At 36.2% G+C, this 23055-nt stretch overlaps 1 protein-coding gene across 2 annotated transcripts in view; it reads left to right on the top strand.

Moving 5' to 3' along the window:
* Nucleotides 1-23055, top strand: part of LAMA2 (laminin subunit alpha 2) — a 376489-nt gene that overhangs the window by 279550 nt on the left and 73884 nt on the right. For both annotated transcript variants that reach the window (XM_040599010.1, XM_040599009.1), the window contains exons 33-39: nt 2505-2647; nt 3187-3285; nt 8554-8665; nt 13129-13291; nt 17765-17975; nt 19545-19661; nt 20823-20986. In XM_040599010.1, the coding sequence (XP_040454944.1) occupies nt 2505-2647; nt 3187-3285; nt 8554-8665; nt 13129-13291; nt 17765-17975; nt 19545-19661; nt 20823-20986 (1009 nt within the window). The remainder of the gene's footprint in view (nt 1-2504; nt 2648-3186; nt 3286-8553; nt 8666-13128; nt 13292-17764; nt 17976-19544; nt 19662-20822; nt 20987-23055) is intronic.

Raw genomic sequence — 23055 nt, 5'->3', positions numbered from 1 at the left:
GCCATAAAAGTCTTCTGAATCTTAACAGCAATGAATGTATTAAAGCAAAATTGTGTTAGATATTCATTCAGTTGGAGGAACATGTTGTGGCTTAGACATGCAATTCCTTTATTGTACATTATCTTCTCTTTGTAAGATGCAGTAAGTGGTTAGATACCCATAAACTTATAGTGTCTTTTATTATTTGAGGAAGTATTTAAAAATAAAAAAAATATTTGGCATGCATACTTTGGAGAAGCTTCTCACAAGAGGTAAGTCAAAATCCTTACAGGACTTATTGTGCATGGGAAAGTGTGGTGAAAATGGAAAATGCAGTAATTTGCATTAATTGCTTGCTGGACTGTTGTAATATTGACTGCATGATTTGCCTCTTACATGCTTGCACTGCTGTAATGACCTGAATTTAGTGCTGCATTCATTAGTATTAGACACACATTTATACTGACAGTTTTATAGATAGACACAGAAGTATTTAGTCTTGCAAAATATAATCATACTCTTGTAATATTTCCCATAGCTACAGTACATTTCAGACTGCATATTGGAATAGCTTAGTCTTGTCTTACCTACTCAGCTGTGGTCCTCACTTGATGTAGTTCCTCTTTTCAACCTGATTATCATGCAAGAGGTGTTAATTTATCCTGAATTCACTTATCAATAGTTTACTCATTGAGAATACTAGATGTCTTCATAAGCTGTTCATTTTTTTTCTCGTTGGTGTGAAACAATTTTGTCTTTAATACACAGCAGATTTTTAGTGTTTTAGTACCAAACACTGACAATTTTGAGGGTGAATAGATTTAGGTTGTTTCATAAGTGAAATAATGTATCAGAAAAAAGAAAACAACAAACAGCAACCCTTTTCAGGTCCATGATCACTTATAAGCATCCTGCAAAATTATTACCAGGTCTACTTATCTTCTTGACCAGCTATGTAATAGGTGTTTGTTATATAAAACATTCAACTGGCTGTAAAGCTTGTTTTTCCTGTAATTCTGTCAGACTTCTAAAAGCAAGCACACTATGACAAGAGCTTAGATAGTAATAAGCGCTTTTTTTTTTTATTTCACATAGAAATATAAATCAGAATGTATCATGCCCACAGTTAACAACTGCAGAGAAGTTTGTGTAGTTCAGCTTATGTAACAAAATACTGTGAAATGGGAGGACGAAGTCTGCAAATGGAAGCAATGAAAATGCAAAAGGAAGTCTTAAAATAACAGTATCTAGCTTTCTGCACCCACTTCTTACTGCATTAATCCAGCATCTATCTTGTCTCCTTTTCAATCATCGCACGAGTTTCGTGGTGTATTAAGCTACTATTCATTATTCTTCTTTTCTCTGTATTTGACTCAACTCCTTGCCATACTGAAGAGCCAACCTACAGAATAACATCAGTATTCAGATAACTGAAAACTTTAAAGAACAGAAAAAAATAATCTATATGAAGAATAGGTTTCAAGGAAAAAAATATGTAATTTTCTGTTGAAAATAACTTCTCTTTTTCTACGGAAACATACATGTTTAGTGGGTTTTTTAAGCCATTGAGCTGCCTGGGAGTGTTGCTGAAATAAATAATTACATACTTGTAAAACTTAAGGCACAATCCTCTATGTCTGTTAACATTACCAGTGAATTCATTGTTTCACAGTTTGCTCCATTTCCTGAGATGTTGTTCAGGTTTGCCAGTTCTGTGTAGCATCTTTAAGCAGGGAAGCAGTAAGACACTCCCACAACTCTGTTCTAAAGGATGAAGTATTTTCCTGTCTGCAGCATAAATTATACAAGACTGTAAGATTATGAGAATTTCTTGTGATAGTTTATAGAAAGCTGGGGGGGGAGTGCAAACTTCTTTCAGTATTATCCAGCACACACCAGTATTTTCCATGCTAAAGCATATTTGCAAGAGAGGAAGCACACATAAAAAACAAACCGGTTAGTGAAAGGAGGTAGGGAAAAGCATTACTAACAGAAAACTATCAGTATTTTTGCCTGGACTCTTTCAACTGTCTGCATTACAAGTTTAGAATGTTTGGTCATGCTGTTATATGACTATAAAGTATATAAATTGTGAGACTTCTGTAGCCTTTTTTTATATTCAAAGCCACAACCATACTATACTTAAAGTGCTCCTTAGATTTTCCAAATTAGTTGTCCACTTTTTTCAACCTTAACCCAAATTACTTGTCTAATTTAGGATTTTATATTGGCTAATCCATAATGGACAATGTTAATTATTTCCTCTTTTTGTGAGGTAAGCCTATCTATTTTGCTGCTCTTTTTTATATGAAAATGTCCCACTACCAAGTCCTAAGCAATAAGGTCTTTCCTGTTCTCTAGTTGTTATTTCCATTTTTTTCTCACACTAAGCTTTTGGGGTAAATTATCTGAAATTAGTGTTACTCTCACAGAATTGTATGTGTGCCATAAAATTTCTAACTCTTATGTCTTAAATATTTAGCAATATTTAATATTTAAATAAGCTTTGCTCTTCTTCCTCTCAGCTTGTGATGATGAATGCACAGGACTCCTTCTCAGTGATCTGGATCGGCTAAACCAGATGATCCTGAGTGTTAACCTTAGTGGTCCATTGCCTGCTCCATATAAAATGTTGCATGGTTTTGAGAACATGACACAGGAATTAAAGGTACGTTCATAGTATTCACATTCATAAATAACAGGGCTTCAGTACAACTGTACTTCAATCTGTTCAAACATACAGCCATGAGCAGGTTCAGGGAAGAAGAAAAAAATCAAGATTTAATTACTTGTAACTTGTTTTGATTAATAAGTAGTTATCACAGCTATTTATTTTTACTTATTTTAATAAATAAATCTTACAGCAGTAGTTTGTGTACCTATGTGCAAGGAATTATACTGCAGCACAGGAAAAGTGATGTTGCATCCAAATAGAATGGTGTTCATGCTGGTGGTCCGTAAAGCACTTACGTATGTTATATACTCTATGTTTCATACCATACTTACGGGTTCTCCACTAAACTATGTAAAGCTGTCAAGATTCCCGAGAAAAGTATGTTGGATGGATGTGTCACAAAAGTCAATGACAAAAGGGAGTTGCATAGTGTAATGAAAAGGAAATTTTTGATGCTGCTTTTCTACAATATTTGGAAGCACTGAGATCCATTAAATACAGAATTTCGCTCTCCCTCCTCTGTTCCCCAACAGCATTTGCTTTCACCTCAGCGAGCACCAGAGAGATTTCTTCAGCTAGCACGAGAAAATCTGGATACCCTGGTGACAGAAATGGATGAACTGCTGGCAAGAGTAAGTCTGTGATCACGTTGGGGTCTATGGGTTTGGTTAAAGCTGCAAAATTACAGAAATCTTCTGAATATAAACTTGAAGTATAAGATGCTTCTCAGTCTCAGTGTTTGAAATGGTAGCTAGTCCTCGAACAACCTCTTTTTGTAGGCCAATATATTGAGATACATTTTCTGCAAAACTTTATAATAATGTAAGAAAACTTTATAATGCTCATACAGAGGTCCCAAGAGTGAACTTATTTGGAAAAGCTGACACTTAAAAGAAAGATAGTTATTGATACAGTATTTTTGGGCTTTCCCATGACTTCAGCTGCAGGTTATGTTACAAACCTAATGGCACAAACCCATGGGATTACCATAGTTTCTTGCATATCTGGAGTTTTTCTTTGAATAGCTGAGGCTTTTGGAAACTGAACCGCCTGGTTCCTTCCTTTTCTTCCAAACAGTAGTACTGTCTCTGTTAAGTCTATCTGCTTTCTGTATCAGCAACATCATCATATTCCCTTTCATATCTCCTGAGCCTGACCGTCTCACAATAGTTCTCAGTCTGTTCCTGTTCTAAGATTGCTTGTTGCAATACAAGTAACCTGGCTTCGCTTAGAGTTACGTAGTGCTCAGCCATCTCAAGCAAATTACAGGAAAAGTTTTGCTGTTTTGCAGTTTCATTTTCCATTTTGGGTTATCTGTTGTATTGGCTTGTTTCTCCAGGAGCTGTAGAGCAAATGGTAGCCGAGCCTGATTCACTTATTTTGAAGAAATTGTACAGCAAGGAAACGGAATTCCTGGTTTAGCAAATAACAAGGTCTCATTAAGAGTCAATGAATGGCAAAATTGAAATGGGGACAATATTTAAAGGGAGAATTCAAATATATGCACAAGGTGTGTGAGTTTAGTTAAATGTATGTGTTCTATATTTCATTTATGAGGGTAGTGTGTCTTCTGGATTTCAATTGATGTGCTATTTACTCTTCTTATTAAGGAAGTTTTATTTCGATATAGACCTTATTTTGGTCAGGAAAAGACTGTCTAAGAAAATAATATAAATTGTGCCACCTAGTGGAGAACAAAATAGTGAAATGCACGAGCCACAATAAAAACAGCTGTCCAAAATGTATTATGAAGGATTACCAAAAATCATGTTAGTGAGGAGTTCTTCCCTGTGTTAAAATAGCCAAATAAGAAATACATAAATTACTGTATTGGTGAATATACAGGTGAGAGAATTTACCTTATCCCCATACAGTTTTAGCATAGTGTCTTAAAATTGTTCATAGTTTACAGAACTAAAGTTCTCAGAAAAACTGGTTTGTTTGTGTGGATTATATTCAATTTTGAAAAAAACTATGTAATTATAGGTAATGGGTAAGAAAGCATCTGCAGTGTGTTTGCATATGTATGTCTATACACACACATATGCACAGGCATCTATACATACTCTCACTGTAAGTCTAAAGAAAGCTTGTTTTTTCACTTTTATTTGATCTTTTATTTTTCTGCCAGAAATAACTATTATGGTACTTTTAAGTCTAAGTGGGCTTTTAACTTGTGACAGCCCTACAGGCAGAGAAGATTATATTTCTTCTATTAAGATCTCTTAGTCTTCTCTTAAGACATTTTTTTTTCCTTTGCATAGTTGCTTTTTTTAGTATCTTTTCCAATTGCCACCCCCACCTCCCCACTCAAAAAAAATTAAAATTAATCCCCCCCATAGACATGACCTAAAATAACGTTGCAAATTCTGACCTCCTGTAGATTAATCTTAGAAGGAAAAATATTGAAGGTGTGGTCTTAGGGAGTTAGTGTGCTGGTCGGATTATCACTGCTTCCCTGTCTGCAGTTTTATATTGTTGCAATGAGTAAATAGTCTGATGGTTTCCAGTTATCCTTATAGAGAGTTAACTTATTGCAGTTGGGTTTTTATATTTGGGGACTATCAACTGGTGGCAGGTCCTACCCTTTTGTTTCTGTGTTTGTAAATACGAGCAATGTCCAAGAAAGAAGGCTGAATCCTGGTGCAGCATGTTCAAGTCTCATTTCCGAATAAAGACATAGCCAATAACTATATAATGGCCAGCACTTGGAGCACATGGTACAACCATAGATAGCAAAGATTTTCCCTGCGTCTGATTTGAAGGCTCACTAAATTTTCAAAGTGAAACCAGTAGTGATGAAGAAAAAGGTTGATGAGGGTTAGTAAGGAGTCTATTTCCATGAAAAAATGTCAATTTATCCATTTTGAGGTAAAGTGTAGAAGATAATAGTGTTTAGTCACTATAAAACCTTTGGGGGTTTTGTTTCCTTGTGGTCTCTTTTCAATCCATCATCTCTTACATCAGTGCAGTACTCTTCCCCCACCCCCCCCCCCCCCCCACCGCCCCCCATCATATTCTTTCCTTCATTCACTCTGCAATACAGATCTTCACATCTTTCTTGCACTAATTACGTTCTTACATGGTTGCATGCTCATTCCCACATCTACCACCAGAGGCAGACCTCAGACTTTTCACTTGCTTTCAGCTCACTACTTTTAGTCAAAACCCCCCCTTCCCTTCTAATTAGGTACGGAGTCTTCAGGAAAGACAGGGGTCAGAATTAGTCCTCTTGATTGAAATGCCTCTTTTAATTTTGTAAACTTTTTCATTTCTCCCATACCACTGAACTTCTCAAGCTCAGAAATTTCTGGAAGCAGTAGTAAAGGCAACTTAGTTTCCAATAGTTGGAAGCATTTGATGGGAGAGCCAAGAACTTCCATCTGTACAGTGATGTTTCTGTTTACTCCTCCTTTGTGGTCTACAACTCACTAGCTGGAGAAATTCCTGTAGGGCTCCCCTCCAGATGCCATTCAGAGGAATTTCTTACGGCTTGGTAAGACCTCAGACTAAACACACAAACAACCAAAATGAAAATATGTGGTAATTGCTAATACTTGTTAATAGTCGAAGTTGCTAAGTGGCTAATGGTCTTCAGATTGGGGCAAAGCCTTCCATGGAACCTTCATCACTAAGTACAAGCTGCGAACCTCACCAAAGCAAGTTTATTGATCTTGGATACTTTACTCTATTTCCATGGTAGAGATCTCCTTTATGCCAAAAGGTCTTATTTGTGTCAGGACTTCTTGAAGATTCATTCCAAACCCTTGCTCTAGGTCCAGTCCGCCTGACCCTTATTGGTACCCCAGAGGTTTTTGTGCCTGTTTACACTGTTAGTAGATGCTGAAGACTGACCTTATAGAAATGGTGACCTGTAGTAAACTAAATATATAGAAAATGAGTAGAACTTTATTAACAAATGGAAACATTTAATTAGCCATGGAATGGCTAGGTAAAAGTGTGAAGGATGTTTGCCATTTAATTTAATTTATGGACTAAAAGCTAGACGAAACAATGAAGCAGAAGATTATTTTTCAGCACAGCAAATTATAGCAAAATACAGAAATCCTTCAGTGGAGCTGAATGAGATTTAAGTACTAAAGAGAACTGTCACTGAGAGGAAATGAAAACTGTTTGATGACAGATTAATGTGCACAAAAATACAGTACATGCCATTCAGTCATAAATATTGAGAGGTTAAAGTAGCCAACTGGAATTAACATAAATGTGGAAAAAGTAATCAAAACTAAGAAAAGTATATGTAAGTTATAAAACACCATTTGTAGTAAAGGACTTAGAAATATTCTAGAATATAATAAAAGTGAATGTGAAAATTCCAAGCAAATAAAATCCAAAGAATAAAAGGCTGATTGTGGAGGATTTGACAATAAATAATAAGGTAGTTCTCAATTACATGAAGAATGAAATGACATCAGAAATGCCAAGCTGGGTTAGAGCAGTGGTCCATCAAGATCATTCTGTATTTTTGCCTTTTTACTATCCAAATTGTCTCTTACAGCTTACTTTGACAATATTTTAGTTCTGTAGCTATGCAGGTAAAGGGGTTTTGTAAATCCAAGTGGAAGTAACCAATACCATGATTAAATGTAAAATGTGAAAGCTATGTTCTTCTGCTGATATAGGGATGAAATAAACTAACTCCCCCCAGTCAGCGTGAGTTCTTAATTCTTCCTGTATAATTCTATTTATCTGAATGATTTTCATATAAATTACTTTCAGAATAACTACTCTACAGTAGACCAAAACTGCAAGTGATATGATAATTCCAGGGATTTCATTTCAGAAACCCAGCTGTCCTGAGGTATCTTGAGGGCTTCCATCTGGAAGCTAATCAGGCAAAAATAAATGTGTTGAAAGTGATACTATTTCTCTTTGACTATTATTCAAAAGGGTTGGGGCTTGTAATCACGAAAACAGTTTGTACAGCTCAAGTCAGGGAAAACCTAAGTTCATTTTGAATTATTGACCTTCTAGCCATTTCCCAGAGACCAGAAAGTGCAGAATGCCCTGCTTCAAGACATTCATGGATGTGCAATCCCCAAATAAAAAATCTGGGTGGTTTGGTTTTTTTTTGGTTTTGGGGTTTTTCTGCTTTACAATACAATTTGACAAGCTTTATTGCTTGAAATTGTAACTTCCTTGTAATAAAATTGGGTCCATTTTGTGAATAAGGACCTTGAGAGCTAAGTAGAACGTGTTAAGATGTTTCCTTTCCTCAGCATGTTTTTGAGATCTGCAGAAGATACCTGTCTTCATCCTACTGCTGCTGTAATTCAACACAATTATAAAGCATTTAGATACACAAAGCTAAAATTTTACTGAGCATCCCAATACGTTGCAAACAAACAACTTCAAGCATTAGAGCTGAAAAAAACAACTTTTCTTTTTCTCTTTCTTGGTTTAATTAATGTATTGATTTAAAATTATTCTTGCTTGACATGATCTCTTTGAGAATGCCTCCAGGGAGGAAGGAAAGAGGTCATGATATCTGCTGCACTTTGTCAATCGAAAATTGCACAATTCTGACACTATGGAAAGTATTCCCTGATGAATCTTAACCTTAAAAGGTTCCAAACAACATTTCTTTAAGCAAATTTAGTGAATGATTTCATGCTGTTTCTCTTTGTGTGCTGTTGCACACAACTAGGGTTTCTCAGAACCTAAAATAAAGCCTTCCAATTTCCACTTAAAGGGAAGGGTAATAAAATTTAATTGTGTACTTGAACAGAGCATGTCATTTCCCGTTCATCTGATCAATAATTCATTGATTGCCTGTTGCCTGAGGAAAGTTTTATACATAAATTCAGCCAGTAGGAGTATTCCACAGTGCACCCTTGTCCTGTTCATTAATTATACTTTTCCTGAATTTGGATCACTAGGCTACCAAGGTGACAGCAGATGGTGAGCAAACCAGGCAGGATGCTGAGAGGACTAATGACAGAGCGAAATCTCTTGGACAGTTCGTCAAAGGCATTCTCCAAGCTGCTGAAGGTATTGGAAAAATACGCTGATTGTTTCTCAAGAAAACTGAAGGATGGTGGGGGAGAAGGTCTGAGAGACAGCAAGGAAGAGTTTATTCACTGAGAAATGTCATATGCTTTAAATTTTGAGTGAAGAAACTATAGTCAGCTATCTTCAGACTTTTTTCAAGCAACAGATGCAGTTTATATAAACAGTGTATTTGTAGTTATGAACAAAGACTAGCAGAACATTGAGTATGTTCCTTCAGGATTTTTGCAGTTATTTGAAGAAAAGTTATTATGATGAAGTAGCTAAGAGGGCTTTGCTTTTATTTATTTTCAAACCAGTTAAAAACATGTATTGGGGAAAAAGCTTGATGTAATTTCAGCATTTGGTACATTAACACTTCATCTTAATTCCACAAAATTACTTCGAAAATACATTACTGCTTGCTGTTAATGAACATCTGCTACTTGGAATTTCCAAGTGACTCCTAACCCTACCTAAGCAGTAGCATAAAGCCAACTCTCTTTCTTCCACAAGCCGATTCCCTGCATTTACAATGCAGTAAAGATTTATGAGCAGAAGTATTGTAGATGGCTTTGAGAAGCAAGACCTATATACTGTATGAGGGTATTAAATAAAATAATGACTGAAAAATATGAAAATTATTGGCAACCACAGACAGACTTTCTACTTGAAAAATACTTATTTGTTCTTTCTTTCTGAAAGCTCCCCCTACAGTACTATTTTCAGTAGTTACGCTTCTGAAGTCCCATCTCATTGAAAGGGAAATCTTCCACTTTTGTCCAGGTGCTATAAAGTACATTTTATATTGTTTTCCACGTGTAACATCCCCATACGTGCCCTGTAGCTGAATTGAGCAGCGGTTTAGGATAGCTTTAGGATGTGCAACTTTGACATGAAGTAAATGTGGGAAAAGCAACAATAAAAAGTAAGCAAGTTTTCAAGATAATTTTTAAACAAAAGACCAGGTTCCTCAGTTCACGATGAATTTGGGATGACAAGGACTAAACAAATTTTTTATTCCTCAAAGTTTATGCCCAGTGTTTGTAACCCAAACAAAAGTTTCCTTGATCAGGTTTAGCAATAGAAAGTACAGAGTTTGAAGACATCGAAGAGGTGAAATAAATTTATGTGATATCTTAGAAGTAGACAAAGACTTTAAAATCAATGTGTTTGCCTAGAGGCCAAGTTAACTTTTCAAGAGTAGATGAAATATAGGAGCACAGGACCAAAAGATACCTCCTGGGTTGCTGCATCCACTCCCCTGCTATCATAAACTTTCTAACCCTCATCTTCAAAGCAGTTTCCACAAGTACACAAAATCTGATTAGAAGGCAGTTTCAGAACTCATCATAACTACAAACTTTCTCATTTCTAGCTAAAAAAAAATATTCAAGTTTAGTTTATCATCATGTTTTCTTTTGCCAACTTCGTCCTTTACTTCAAATAGATTTTCTTCCTTTCCCTAGTGCTCCTTGTCCTTTCCCCACCCCCAACTTATGTTTGTAGAGAAGAATCATATTCCCCCTTTGCCCTTTTTTCCTAGACTAAAACACCTTAAAGCACATTCTCCCAAATCTCTGGCTCACCTTTGTATAATTCCCCTTCCTCTGTTCAAAATTAAGTTCATCTTTCCTGAGCACAGGCAGCAAGCACTGAAATGAGGTTGCTTCACTGTCTTGCACTTCAGTAACATTAAAATCTGCCTATGTCAGCTCTCCTAATACATTCTGGGATAGCATTTCCTTTTTTTCACAGCTGGGTGCCATTGGAGATTCATAATATAGCTGTGTCCTTCTCATTCATACCTTATATCTGACTGGCAAAGCCATAGTTTACAGCTGAAATCTCTGTTGTTTAGTTTACAACCTTGTGTTTTCTACTGATCCTGTCAGATTACTTCAGTTTTGAAGGTCATCCAGTTCTTTCTGCATAGCATTCCAATTTTACTCAACTAAAACTGTCTTACAACTTTTCTTCATAAACATATTTTATCAGTAGACTTTCTTTTCTTTTTCCCCAAAATCATTAATGAAAATATTCAATTGGATTTGATAGTAATCACTATAGTAAGATATGTGCTACCTTTAGGGGGAAAAAAATAAAAATAAACCAACAATCATTTATTCCACATCCTTTTTTTCACTTACTTTTAAAGCAATTTCTCAGGCCATAGTGGAATTCCCATTTCTTCAAAACGGGCACTACATTGGCTTGTTCTCAGTCAAACGGTCTTCTTCCTGGATTTGTCAGGTCATGCACCAGATCTTTCAAGTTTCTAGAATGGCAGTTCTCTGGCCATTCCAGCTTGAGTTTCTCAAAATATTCTTCCTCTGGTTGTGGTAATTTCTATACCCTTACTTCTGATTGCCATCCTCAAGTACCTTCCTGTTCAGGATCACTGTCTTCCAAAACTGAGGATAAACTTTCATTTTATGTTGGAGCCATTCATAGAATATTTTAAAATTTGACAACATTTTAACTGCATATTGGCCCCATACCTTCCTGACTCTGCTCTTTTTGACCTATGAGACATCACTAGATTGTTCCTTAAAAACTTTATGTTCACTTGCGTTATTCTGATTGAGATGGCCAACCAGTTTGGAGGTATTCTTTATGCCCATTCCTTGTCCCCCATCCCTAGATTACAGATTTCTGAAACTTATAGTACTTTGGTTCTCTAGGAATGCAGGACTGTATCTGTGGTCCTGAGCTCACTAGTACTTGTTGCCTGTAGGCAACAAGTTTAGGATGAAATGCCATGGACGGACCTATTTCTTTCCACTGACTGAAGGTAATGCTTGAGAATGGCAGTGCTCAGAAGTACATGATTGTAGATCAGATAGTTGCCTCCCTAAATGTCAGGGAATCAAGGAATTCTCGAAACTATAAAAACTCCTTATTACAAGTGAGAAGTTTGGAGTGATTTGTTATAATGACCATGCTCTGACCATTGACCCATTTCTACTGAACTGATTGCTGACTTTCTTAACTTCCGAGTACCTGTAGCTAGTTTTCTCTCTTAACTACAGAATATTCCCAGCTTTGCACCTCCTTGTGTTTGTCTATGTCAGTGCATCCAAATCTTTTACCACTACTGGACTCCGAAAGTTTGCGGTATACTAAGACTAGAAATCAAAGATTGTTATGAGAAGAGGAAGATGGAGGAGAAAGATAAAGCTAGGTATGAATTTTCCTGACCCTAATAAAAGCTGAGATAACATATCCATTTTCCCTTTTAAGGTAAATATTCAGGGAGGTTAAATTACTATTTATTTATTCTTAGATTATTTTTTTATTTAAAAAGAATATATGCCTATTCCTGGCCTGAGGTAGCTTAGTAATGATACATAACATGACGCACAGAAGTGATCCATGATCCATTTAAGAGAAACAGTCTTTTTCTAGTCCTCACTACCCCACACGTAACCACTCTTGATTAAAAATGCAAATCTCAGTTCTTACCACCAAATCAAGAAATAATTAGATTAGAATTTTCTTCATAATTTGTTCTAAACCTACAGAATGTGTAGATGAAATATTTATTTATTTGAAGTTTGGAAGACGGATTTTAATTTCTTCAGTTAAAGATTTAATTTAAAATATTAGGAAGTAGCCGTGTAACCAGAAACTCTACTGTTTTGGAGAAATCAGTTACTTGGGAGCCCTGTGCCTATGGAAAGGCAGCAGTACTTCTTAAAATTGAAGATAGAACTGATTGTTGGAAATTACCTAGTTGCTTCTGAACGTGTATATTTTAGTATCTTGTGGTGTGCTATGGCAGAAAGATGTTAGCCAGTCCTTGAATATGATATCAGTGTACAGCTTTAGCAGTTAGGAATAATTCAACTGCTCCGAACACATAACACATTTATAGTGTACCATCATATGTTCCAGCCTCCATTCCCTTCCTTGCCATTTCTGGATATCTGCTTCTAAACATGAGTGGGTTTAGACATCTGTGGGTGTCTTTTACTCCTCTTCTCTCTCCTTCTTTTTCCAAAACTTCCCCGTAATTAATTCTTCCTAGCACTGTTAAGTATGAATACTAAAAATGACATATTTTGAAGTTCTCTAAAAGTAATTTAGATCTAATTTTCATTGCTTGTACAGCCTGCTCCTTAATTCTATAAGCAATATAACAGATTATCTTCTGCTGTTTCAGCAGTGCAAATTCTTTCTTTCAAGGGGAGGAGGGGAGCAATATATTTCTTATACTGGATATAAAGACTTTTTCACTTTAATTATTGTGCTTAAAAGTGAGCTGTAATAAAAGGTTTGATAAAACATAGAACATTTTCTCATTTGTTACTGATCATTGGATTAACCATCCTTTATATTTCACAGCAGGAATAACCAGTGCAAGTTGCGTTCTACTTGCTGATAGAGTTAATAGGCAGATGCTTAAAGCCTCTCTGTTTTTATTTACTAACTCCCTATGTAACTTGTTTTTTGCCTCCCTGCAGCTGCAAATGAAGATGCTATAAAACTGAATGAGACACTCAGAACCCACGACAAGGCCTTGGAGGAGAGTCTTCCAGAACTGCAGCGCGAGGCTGACAGAATGATCTCAGAATTGAGAAGCAGAGAGCTGAATATGCAGGAAAGAATAGCTCAGGATGAGTTAAAGTGAGTAGAGACCTCTGTCTTCAACCTCCTAGTGATAACATCTGGCTCTTGTAAATACGATTGTCATCTTTTCCAACCAAGTTTTCAAGCTGGGGCTTACAGAAATGTGAAGGAAAGCAAAGTCTAATACTTCATATCTATTAATGTAGCATTTGCATTTCTGGAAATGCTTACATATGTGGAAAGCAATCCCTAGGAAATTACTTCTCAGCTCCACAGGTACCAGCAATGTTTCTAATAGAATTCTAAGCAATTTTTTTCAGTTTTCAGTTTCTGCTTCAGACCTGATGAATGGCTTTTGCACTAAAAAGCCTGTATAGAAACTTGGAGGGGGGTGGGGGTCTGGGAAATTAATTGGTCTACTAATAAAAATATTATCTGTCTGCAAAGTTTGTCCAGTAGCATAGACATTCAAAAGGATGTATTTTGCCATACACAGAATAGTGTAGATAAGAATATTCCAGCTCTGTGCCACAGTTCAGAAGCCTAAGGTTTGGTTATTTAGCTATTTGTAAAAGTAAAAACTATATATGTACATATAATTATATTGACAGCTTTTTATAAAGCATTTTGCAAAATGCCTAAAACTTACCTGATCCAGAAAAATACTTGGCTTGAAGTTCAAATTTTGGTAGTCTGTTACTTCTGCATCAGTCAGACCAGGCATATTTCTAAAGCTAGGCTTTGCTTAGCACGTCACCAGAGCAAACAGCAAGCAGGTAATCCAGCTGAGCTGCTGCGTGGACCATTGAAGTTGTGATGGCTCAGAAAACTATCTGGGATGGAGGTATTCAGGCCTGAAAATGTCAGTTATCAGGCACATGCATACTGTAAGGAGACATAAATAGAATACAAGATTAGCTAAGAATTCCAAGCAGTATAGAATCAGATTTGCACTGCCTATCTTACATTTTGTAATCTGGATCACTTTCAGAAAATCCTATGATTACAGTATTTCTTCCCATAATTCTGATGGTTCTGCTTTCTTTTCTTTTGATAAAGGATATATTGCAAACTTATTTTTCAGTAGTGTTTTATTGCTTTTTCTTCTGGTTCCACTGAGCCTCTTCTGTCCGTTCTCCACTCACACATAGAAATAAATGAGGAAAAAGTAGGGATGAGAAAAATGTAGCTAAACCTTTGAAAGTGCTACCTGCAATTTTGGGGCAGACTAGGGGGAGGCCTTTCCAACAAGGTGTTCTTAGTCCACAAATGCTACAGCCAACATGAAATTGTCAGACTAGCCCAATAGCTAGAGTAGGTAAAGGAGTAGGGCTTTTTTTGAGGGAAAGAACTTCTTTCCTTCTTACCAGTGTTCCTGAAATGTGCAAAGTAAGTATTTTCATTTCCTGATAAAGGAATATGTTTTATGCTAAGAAATACATGAATATACGTACTGATTTCAATCAAAGTTGTATGGTTTATCTTAGGGACAGGATAACTTCTTCACAGGCAGTCATTGAGACCCAAGAAATTTGGCAGTGAACTCAACAGAATGAGAATTAGCCATTGTGGGTTATAGGGTGGGGAGGAAAGGTCCCTAGATAGTATTTTCTGAAACTCTTTTATAAAGTACTGCCTCTTAAAGAAAAATGTCCTAAAACTGCTTAAGTAATATAGTAAGATAGTGGATAGGATACATTCTACAAGGAAAAAAGATGAAGAAAAATGAATCTTTCTTAAAACTCTGTGTGCATGCATGTGTGTGGATCACTATGCTCACATGCATTGTTATTCATATAGGAATATTTACTTTTTAATAGCTCTGCAAGTCTTGTGATCACTTGAAAGTAGTTAATCATGTTTACTCTTTGGTGAAATGTCTTTTGGCAATGATTGTATTCTGCTTTCAAAATTCCATCCAAGAACAGAATGACAAGGATGGGTGGATTCCTCTTACCTCTCCTATATTTTCTGAAGTCTCAAAAGTTAAATGAAGACAAATTAAGTAAAGTCTTCTTGCTTTCATAGACAGCAAAACTTCTCTAACATGTGCAGCTTTTTCCCTCATTTATTTTCCTTCAGACTTTTCAAATCCAGTCTGTAATCTGATTGCCTTCGTGTACTGAAGTGGCACGTTAGTCAATAATTTCTCTCTAAAAAGAGCATGTTAAAAATACACCATTTTCTGTCCTAAACCAACCTGATTTTCATACTTACGAAAAATATCTGTCAATATTTTGTAACATTCCTAGACATTTTCTTGGACGCCACTGAGTTGCTATCAAGGGATGCTGAGCCAGAAATCTATCTTTGTATTTAATATGCTGAATAGCTTTATTTTTGTGTGACTTTTTCTTCCGTAAATTTGTGTGATGGCTTTTCAGCCACTGTGGACTTTATCATCCAATTTCCTGTAAGAATGCTCTGTATAGCTCAGCCACGCAGCATTTGAAGATACGCCTCCTGTGTTTTGATATTGCTTCCTGATATTTTCATTTTTGTGTTTGGAAAGACATTGGACAGTTGGAACACCTTATCCATGCTACTTATGATAGTCCTATTTTTGTCTCTAGATAGGACAATTCTAACATATGTAGACTCTTATATGTATACAGTTTTGGGGTTTTTTTAAATCATTTTGTAATCAATTTCAAACCCTTCTTTTGTTGCCTTGTACTTATTTTGAGGATTCAAACCGTACAGCATTCCAGGTGTTACGCCAGATCTGTGATTGTTTCTTCTAACACTTCAAACATTTTGTATAGTTTTGTTCTTTTTCTAGGAAGTTATCCAGTGGAAGTAGCACAGTACAAGATAGTATTTCAAGAAATGTACAGTCTAGTCAGAGAAATTCTGGCACGTAAAGCAAGGGATTACATGGAGCAGATTTATTGCCTTGTACCTCCTTAGAAAGAGCAGAGTGGGAAAATGCACAACGGGTCAATATGGAAGTGTTATCTTTAGAGAACCAATGGGCAATTTTGAGGCAAGCTACTGGACAGATAGGTGGTTTGGACTGTACTATGAGACAAGGACATAAAAAGCAAATCCTGTGTCTTGTACTATTCCTCTAGTATTGCAGAGTCATAAGGGTGTCAAAATTTGCTAGAAGTGTAAGACAGTAGCTGCTTATACGAAGAACAATGGAGGAGGTAAGGGAGAAATTCTGAATTCCTTTCTATTCTTCTTCTGTGACAGGTTGTCAATACTGGGATTTAATTTTTGATTAAATATTTTGTCCTCAGAAGTTGCAAATTCACAGCACCATTTTTTTTTTTCCATCAAAACAAAAGGCAGGGCAGAGGGGTAAAAGTCCATCTCAGAAAATCCCAAAGCTAAGGTCAAGGGCACAATTTGGCTTTCCTTGGCTCCAGTTCAGATCCCTCATACAAATTATGCCCAGTGGCAGCTCTCTTTTCCACCTCTCAGGTATTTTATTTTTTTGTGTGCATTTATTTATGTGTTTATTTTTAGAAGGTTTCTAATGGAACTGAGTATAGACTGGCCAAACTGCTTTTTCAGAAAATACAGTTCTTTTTTCCACACAACTTCTTCAAACACTTTGCCATAATGAGACAGGAAGAAAAACTCCATCTGTTCTAGGTAAACGTGTGATATATTTATTCTGTAGGTATTATCTATCCTACAGACTCCTGTTTACTTAGGATTTTTCTTTACCTTTAAATCATTGTTTTGGAAATGCCTCCTTTTTTTTTTCTTTTTTTTTTTTTTTTTTCTTGTCTTTCCCCCTTCCCCTGTCTTTGTCATATCATTGCATTAACACTGTTGTTACATGTTACATGACACTGATTCAATGGCAGGCAAATGACAGGGCATAAAGACTCCAGTACTCCATCCTTTAAAACTGGGTGCAGTGCCTCTCTGATGATCAACATTGCATCCTGTGCCAAAAGCAGGCACCTGTGAACTATCTACTTCTGTGTTGCCAAAGTCCTATAAAAATATCCTAGAATTTGTTTTAGATAAGCAAAATTCTTTGGCTACTGGAAGTCATAAATCCAAGGATTCTCAGGGTTGTTTATTTCACAGGAAAGTATTTATGATTTTTGACTGTTTGGAGCAGCCTGTCTGCCCCAAGGCATCTTGAAATCAGGTGTATCTACATACCCTCCTCAGTTCAAGGTAGGAAGCCACTTTGTCACATGTCACATGACCGTGAATGAGGGAAATCTTTTTGTCAAGTTGAAGTGTTTCAGAAAACATTGCTTTACTAGTCAGATCTCAAGAACAGCAACTTACAAAAAAAAAAAAAAAAGACAAAACATTTTTCAGTGGCGAATATTTGAATAATTTCTACGTCATAAATAGGACCTTAGCGGCGTTTGAAAACCTCTTTAATAAAGGGCTTAAGAAAACTGTTGTTTCACTGTCTTAAGCATGTGTTCTCTTGAAAGTTACTTTGAGATTTAATTTAGAAGTCTATTTCATTTGCATGTTATTAAGAATATTCAGATTATCCACTGTAGGGAATATGAGCTGAGTGCCTTCATGGATGGCCATGTATTGCAGGAATGCAGAAGATCTTTTGGACAAGGTGAAGAAATTATTTGGTGAGCCCAGTGAGAAAAATGAGGACCTCAAAAATAAGGTCCGGGACAAGCTAGTAAACTACCACACCAAAGTTGATGATGCTCGAGATCTGCTAAGAGAAGCTACAAGTAAAATTAGGGAGGCTGAGCGTTTATCTGCAGTCAACCAAAAAAATATGACCATGGTAGAGGTGAGTGCTGACAAGTTGTATCCTTGATTACTTGGAGTCTGATCAAAGTTTGAAACTTTGCATGATTAAATCTTGACACAAAAATATAACTAAAACAAGAATATTATTAAAATACAACTATGTCTGATGTAATTAAAAGAAAACATGTTCCTCAGAATGAGGGAATGCATTGGCTTTTAAAAGTAGAATTACTCCACAGCTTTATCAAAATAACATCATCTGCTTTTAAACACTGAGGGGAGGGTGCATTGGATTATTATTCTGGAGGAAATTGAATTCATCCCAGTATAAATAGTCATGTAAAATTCAAATCCTGTGCTCAAGACTTAAATAGGAGTTCAGTTATAATCTTTGCTGTCATATATTTGCTCCTAGAAAACTTACACTTTCATCTCTCTCTCCAGCCCCTGGGAAGAAGACTGAAGGGGGTATGTGGATATTACAGAGTAATAAATCAAGCTATCCTCTGTACTTAGTAGCTGTTATAAATGATCTCCCTCATAACAGAGGGGTCTGCTTGTGATTTAATTTAAATTGCAGAGACTTAAAGAGCACATTATACTGTACATTAACAAGCATTTAACCAAGACGTAAAGAGCAGAGCCAACCTAATGAAGATAAATGTTTCAACTTTGTTTGTACCTTGGTGAGCTTTTACCTCATGTACAATGATGAGGTTAGAGTTCCGAGACCCGAGTTCTCAACAGAGACTTATGGGCTTGATTGAATTAAGGAAATACAGTGCTGTAAAGAAGTTAGATCATCTCTGTTCTGGGCATTTTCTTCCCAAATATGGATGGATAAAGGTTAGAGAAATTACCTGCTATCTCAGTTCTTAAAATATTCTTGCATCACAGTATCAGAGTGCCTGAAAGGCACCCTTTCCAGCAGTCCTGCCCACCTGATTGTTTTGAGGAGTTCTTTTGCTTTATTTTGTCCAAGAAGCCATCACAGTGCTCTTAATGCTAGAAAGCCACAGTCTCCTATCAAAGTAATCTGTGACACTCAATGGATCTTGCATGGGAAACTGCTAGTTCCTTACTCAGAAGTCCATCCTTACTATACAACATGCAGTATTTTTACTAGTTGGAAAATCAAGAATCCTAAGATTGCTTCTAACCATCATCTTTTATTTTACATTCAGTAGTTAGTGAAACACCAGTGGACGTAAATAGGAAAGCAGCAGAGTATTTTGTTAAATTTTACTTACGTAGCCAGAGAAGGTAGTTGTCAAAATGAGGAGCTTGCACATCTGGGTAAAGAATAGGATTTCTGACTTCTTCCTGATTCATTCTGCAATAGTACTACAGTCAGTTACCTCTGCTACAGAGCCACAAAACACCTACTGTGTGGGAGAGGGTTACAAAACTTGTGACAGGAGGACAAAGAAAAGATATCTTACATTATATGTATTTTATTGTCACCACTATCTTTGCTCTGAAAGTTCAGAGAATTCCACAAGTGGCATTGTGGTATGGTGAAAAAATGCAGTCTTGTATTGGGATGCTGGTATTTGAACATGAGTTCCAGTAAACAACTCATTTTTCTTTGTGTGAACACATCCTATAGAAAAAGAAGCAAGCTGTAGAAGATGGCAGACAAGATGTTGAAAAAAGTTTGCAGGAAGGAAACGAAGTCCTTAATGAAGTCAACAAACTTGCAAATGAAATCACCTTAGCGATAGAGGTGAGTGTTATATTATACTCATCTGAGAATTAGTACAATGAAGCATCATTATGGAAGCAAAGTAGATAATTAAAGTAATACCTTATTTTTCTTTTTATTTATCAATGTTGGAATATTTGAATTGGAAGAAATAATTTTTCTGTTGCTAATCTGGTATATAAAATTATTAACTTTGAGATTTAAGTGATTCATTGGATTGCAAAAAGATCATAAGCTCATAATTTTTCATGGACTCTGCCTTCTTTTATAAATATGGTATTCTGATAGTACTGCTGACTCTTATCTTTTCAATTGCAGATGCAACAGACCCATTCACAATCTCACTGCAGTTCTGTGATCTAGATGTAGATTTATCTGCTCAAAAACTGTGTGTGCACATCAGAAGGAAGCTTCAGAAATAATTTGTTGCCTGTGGCAACAATTTTAAGTCTAGGCAGACCAGGGAGAAGAGAGGATTGTACTCTCATTTTACATAATGCGTTTGAAAATTCTGCCTTAAAAGTTTTATCAACAGAGTTTAAGATCAATGCCTTAGCTCCACACACACAAAACAAACAAACAAACAAACAACCAAAAAAAAACCCCAACACCTTGAAATATCATTGGTTCATTCTGGAAATATTTTAAGCTTGCATTGAAAATTTTTATAATGAATGGAAATATAGCTTTTGGAGAAAATGGGAAAGGAAACACTTTGAGACAGCTTACTGGAACAGGAATAGCAGGCCTTCAAAGAGTATAGTTCTTAGTAAGATACTTTAATAAGCAAAAATACATTGGAGTCACTGAAAGGGTCCTGAAACATGAAACTTCCATCACTGGTTAGTTATTACTGTGAAGCACGATGACAATTTATGTATGCATCCACATTTAAGAAAGAAATCCAAATTAGAGTTTATATGTTTTTAAACTGTGCAGTTCCTTAATTGTAAAATGAAAACTACAAAGCTTAAGAGAGGCAAGTAGCTCTTGAGATACTGTTTTGTCTCCCCTCTGCTCTGCAGTCCAGCCATTCGTTTATTCTTTGCATATTAGTTCCCTGAAGTCTTAATGCATAGGTAAGTTATGAGGTAATACTTCACAAGGAGAAAAAAATATATATAAAGGGCTACAGAGTGCCTTCATTCAGCTGCTTGATTGCCTTTCTTTTGTCATTTTCAGTATGTAGAAGGTGTTGCAGATAAGATACAGCCAATGTCTGATCAGCTGAAGGACAAAATAGATGACTTATCACAAGAAATTCGTGACAGGATGCTTCCAGAAAAAGTGTTGCAAGCTGAGAACCATGCAGCACAGCTGAATGAGTCATCTGCAATACTGGATGGGTAAGGGAGCCATTCATTGCTAATGATAAAATTATGAAGCAGGTTTGTGAAATGGCTTGACAGAAATTGAAGGGCATTCCTCTTAGGCTTCAGCATCATCGCTGGGAGTATACAAATAACCAGTGTTCTGTGTGAGTATACAGTTGCTCAGTTTATGTGTGTACCACTTGTAAACTGTTTCATACATCTTGTGATGCTTATAGGCTGCGTTAACTACAATCTGCCCTCGGATGTGCTCATAGCACAGTTTAACTTACTATATCCTTACTGCTATGTTGATGTGAAAAACAATTAACTTGCTCTTACAGAGCCTACTATGTGTTTTCAAAAACATTTGTTAAAAACAAGCAGTATTTTTATTTTCAAGATGACCATTTTGGTAGGAGACCCTTATCGTGGTGCTAATTTGTTTAGTGTCAGAAATCCCTCATAGTGAGGGACAGTGATCCCTCTAGTGGTTTCAAAACACTTTCACAAAATGAGTAGGTGTCGGGGGCCAAAATGCTTAAACCTAAGTACAGAAACCAGTTTCTGTTTATCACTGTCACATTCCTAAATATAAGCGAGAATTGTGGTGCTCTTGGCTTATATGACCACAGCCTTTTCAGAAGAATGATACTTTATAACTCATCATTAATATAGTTTCCTGCAAAGAATAAAAGGTAAGGGGTATTTTTTGTTTTGGTTTGGGTTTGGTGGGGGGAGGTGTCTTTTGTTTTGATGCGTTTTTTTGCATTTAAGAAAGCAAGCCATAAACAGCAAGTATAATTTGCAACAGGAATACTCAGAAATAGAACATGGATATTCTGCCTCTTTGACCTGTCCCCAGCATAGCTTCTCAAAAACACTGCATGAATAAAAAAAGAGACATTTTTTTTTACCATCAGCAATATGCTCCTTTTTTTGTTGCTTGCATCTTTTAGATCTGCCTGAAGATTTTAATATCCCAAAGACTTATGAGCAGATGCCTAACGCATTTTCTTCTTGCCAGCATCTGTAATTTTGAAGAAAAGTCACAGAATTATCTCTGATAGCGCCTGATACTTGCAAAATTACTGGCTTCATATACAGTGTAGTCAAACTACTCTAGATACTCAGTCTAATTTATGGTTTGAGGAGTAAATCAAATAATGGTAGCAGTGGTTTCCTGAGTAAAAAGGATTTGAAAGGCACTGTTTCTAGAAAAACATGGCTTTTGTAAAAGGTACGTGTACTGTCTGATTAGGCCATATCAGTCTGTGGTACACCTCCGGGCCCAAAGTAGACGACTAGCATCACATCCAACCACAATACTGAATTTGGACATAAATATCCAAATACATGGAAAGTTGGCATGGAGGAACTAAGAAGTAGAGAAAACACAGAGATAAAAGAATATTTTGCTTGTTTAACGAAATGTTGGCAAAACATAATTTGAGATAGAGGTTTTTAACTATGCTAAATAGACTTTTATGGGTGCATGCATGTGCTTCTGTCTTAATGCAGGTTGACAGCTTGGCCTTAAGATGCTTAGGGTAGTGTTTAAAGTAACATTTGCTGCAGGGTAACAGTACAATGTATATGTCTGTCTGATCCAGACATCAACTTCAGTTTGTCAAGATTTATTTTATAGATAAATAGATTTATTTATCTATAAAAAAGATTTATAAAATAAATGTACAAAAATGCAGAATCAAGGCCATTAAAAATTATATCTAAAAGCAAATTTTTCAAAATTAAAATTTCTAATGTTGTCAGACAGATACATCATTTCCAAGGACAAAGAAATACCAAGGTGCTATGTAGTCCCGCATCAGGATAAAGCTGTTGACTTTGTGCACTGACATTAAACAGTCATACTTTACAGGAATATGCAGTCTCTATCTATCTTAGGAATTCCAAAAAGTATCTATCTCCACAACCGGCACTTGGGTGTTTTTCAGTTAATACTGAATTTGCTGAAAAATACTCCATCTTCCAGGAGAAACTGAATGACAGCCCTTTCTCTCCAATCACCCTCTAAGGCATCAAATGGTATATTGATTGATGGTGAGGATATTCTCTTGAGAGTTAGAACATTGAACAGTTCA

Source organism: Falco naumanni, chromosome 6 (genome assembly GCF_017639655.2).
Source record: "Falco naumanni isolate bFalNau1 chromosome 6, bFalNau1.pat, whole genome shotgun sequence".
Classification (NCBI taxonomy): domain Eukaryota; kingdom Metazoa; phylum Chordata; class Aves; order Falconiformes; family Falconidae; genus Falco; species Falco naumanni.
Note: the sequence above shows the minus strand (reverse complement) of the source record. Positions and strands in the feature narration are given on the sequence as shown.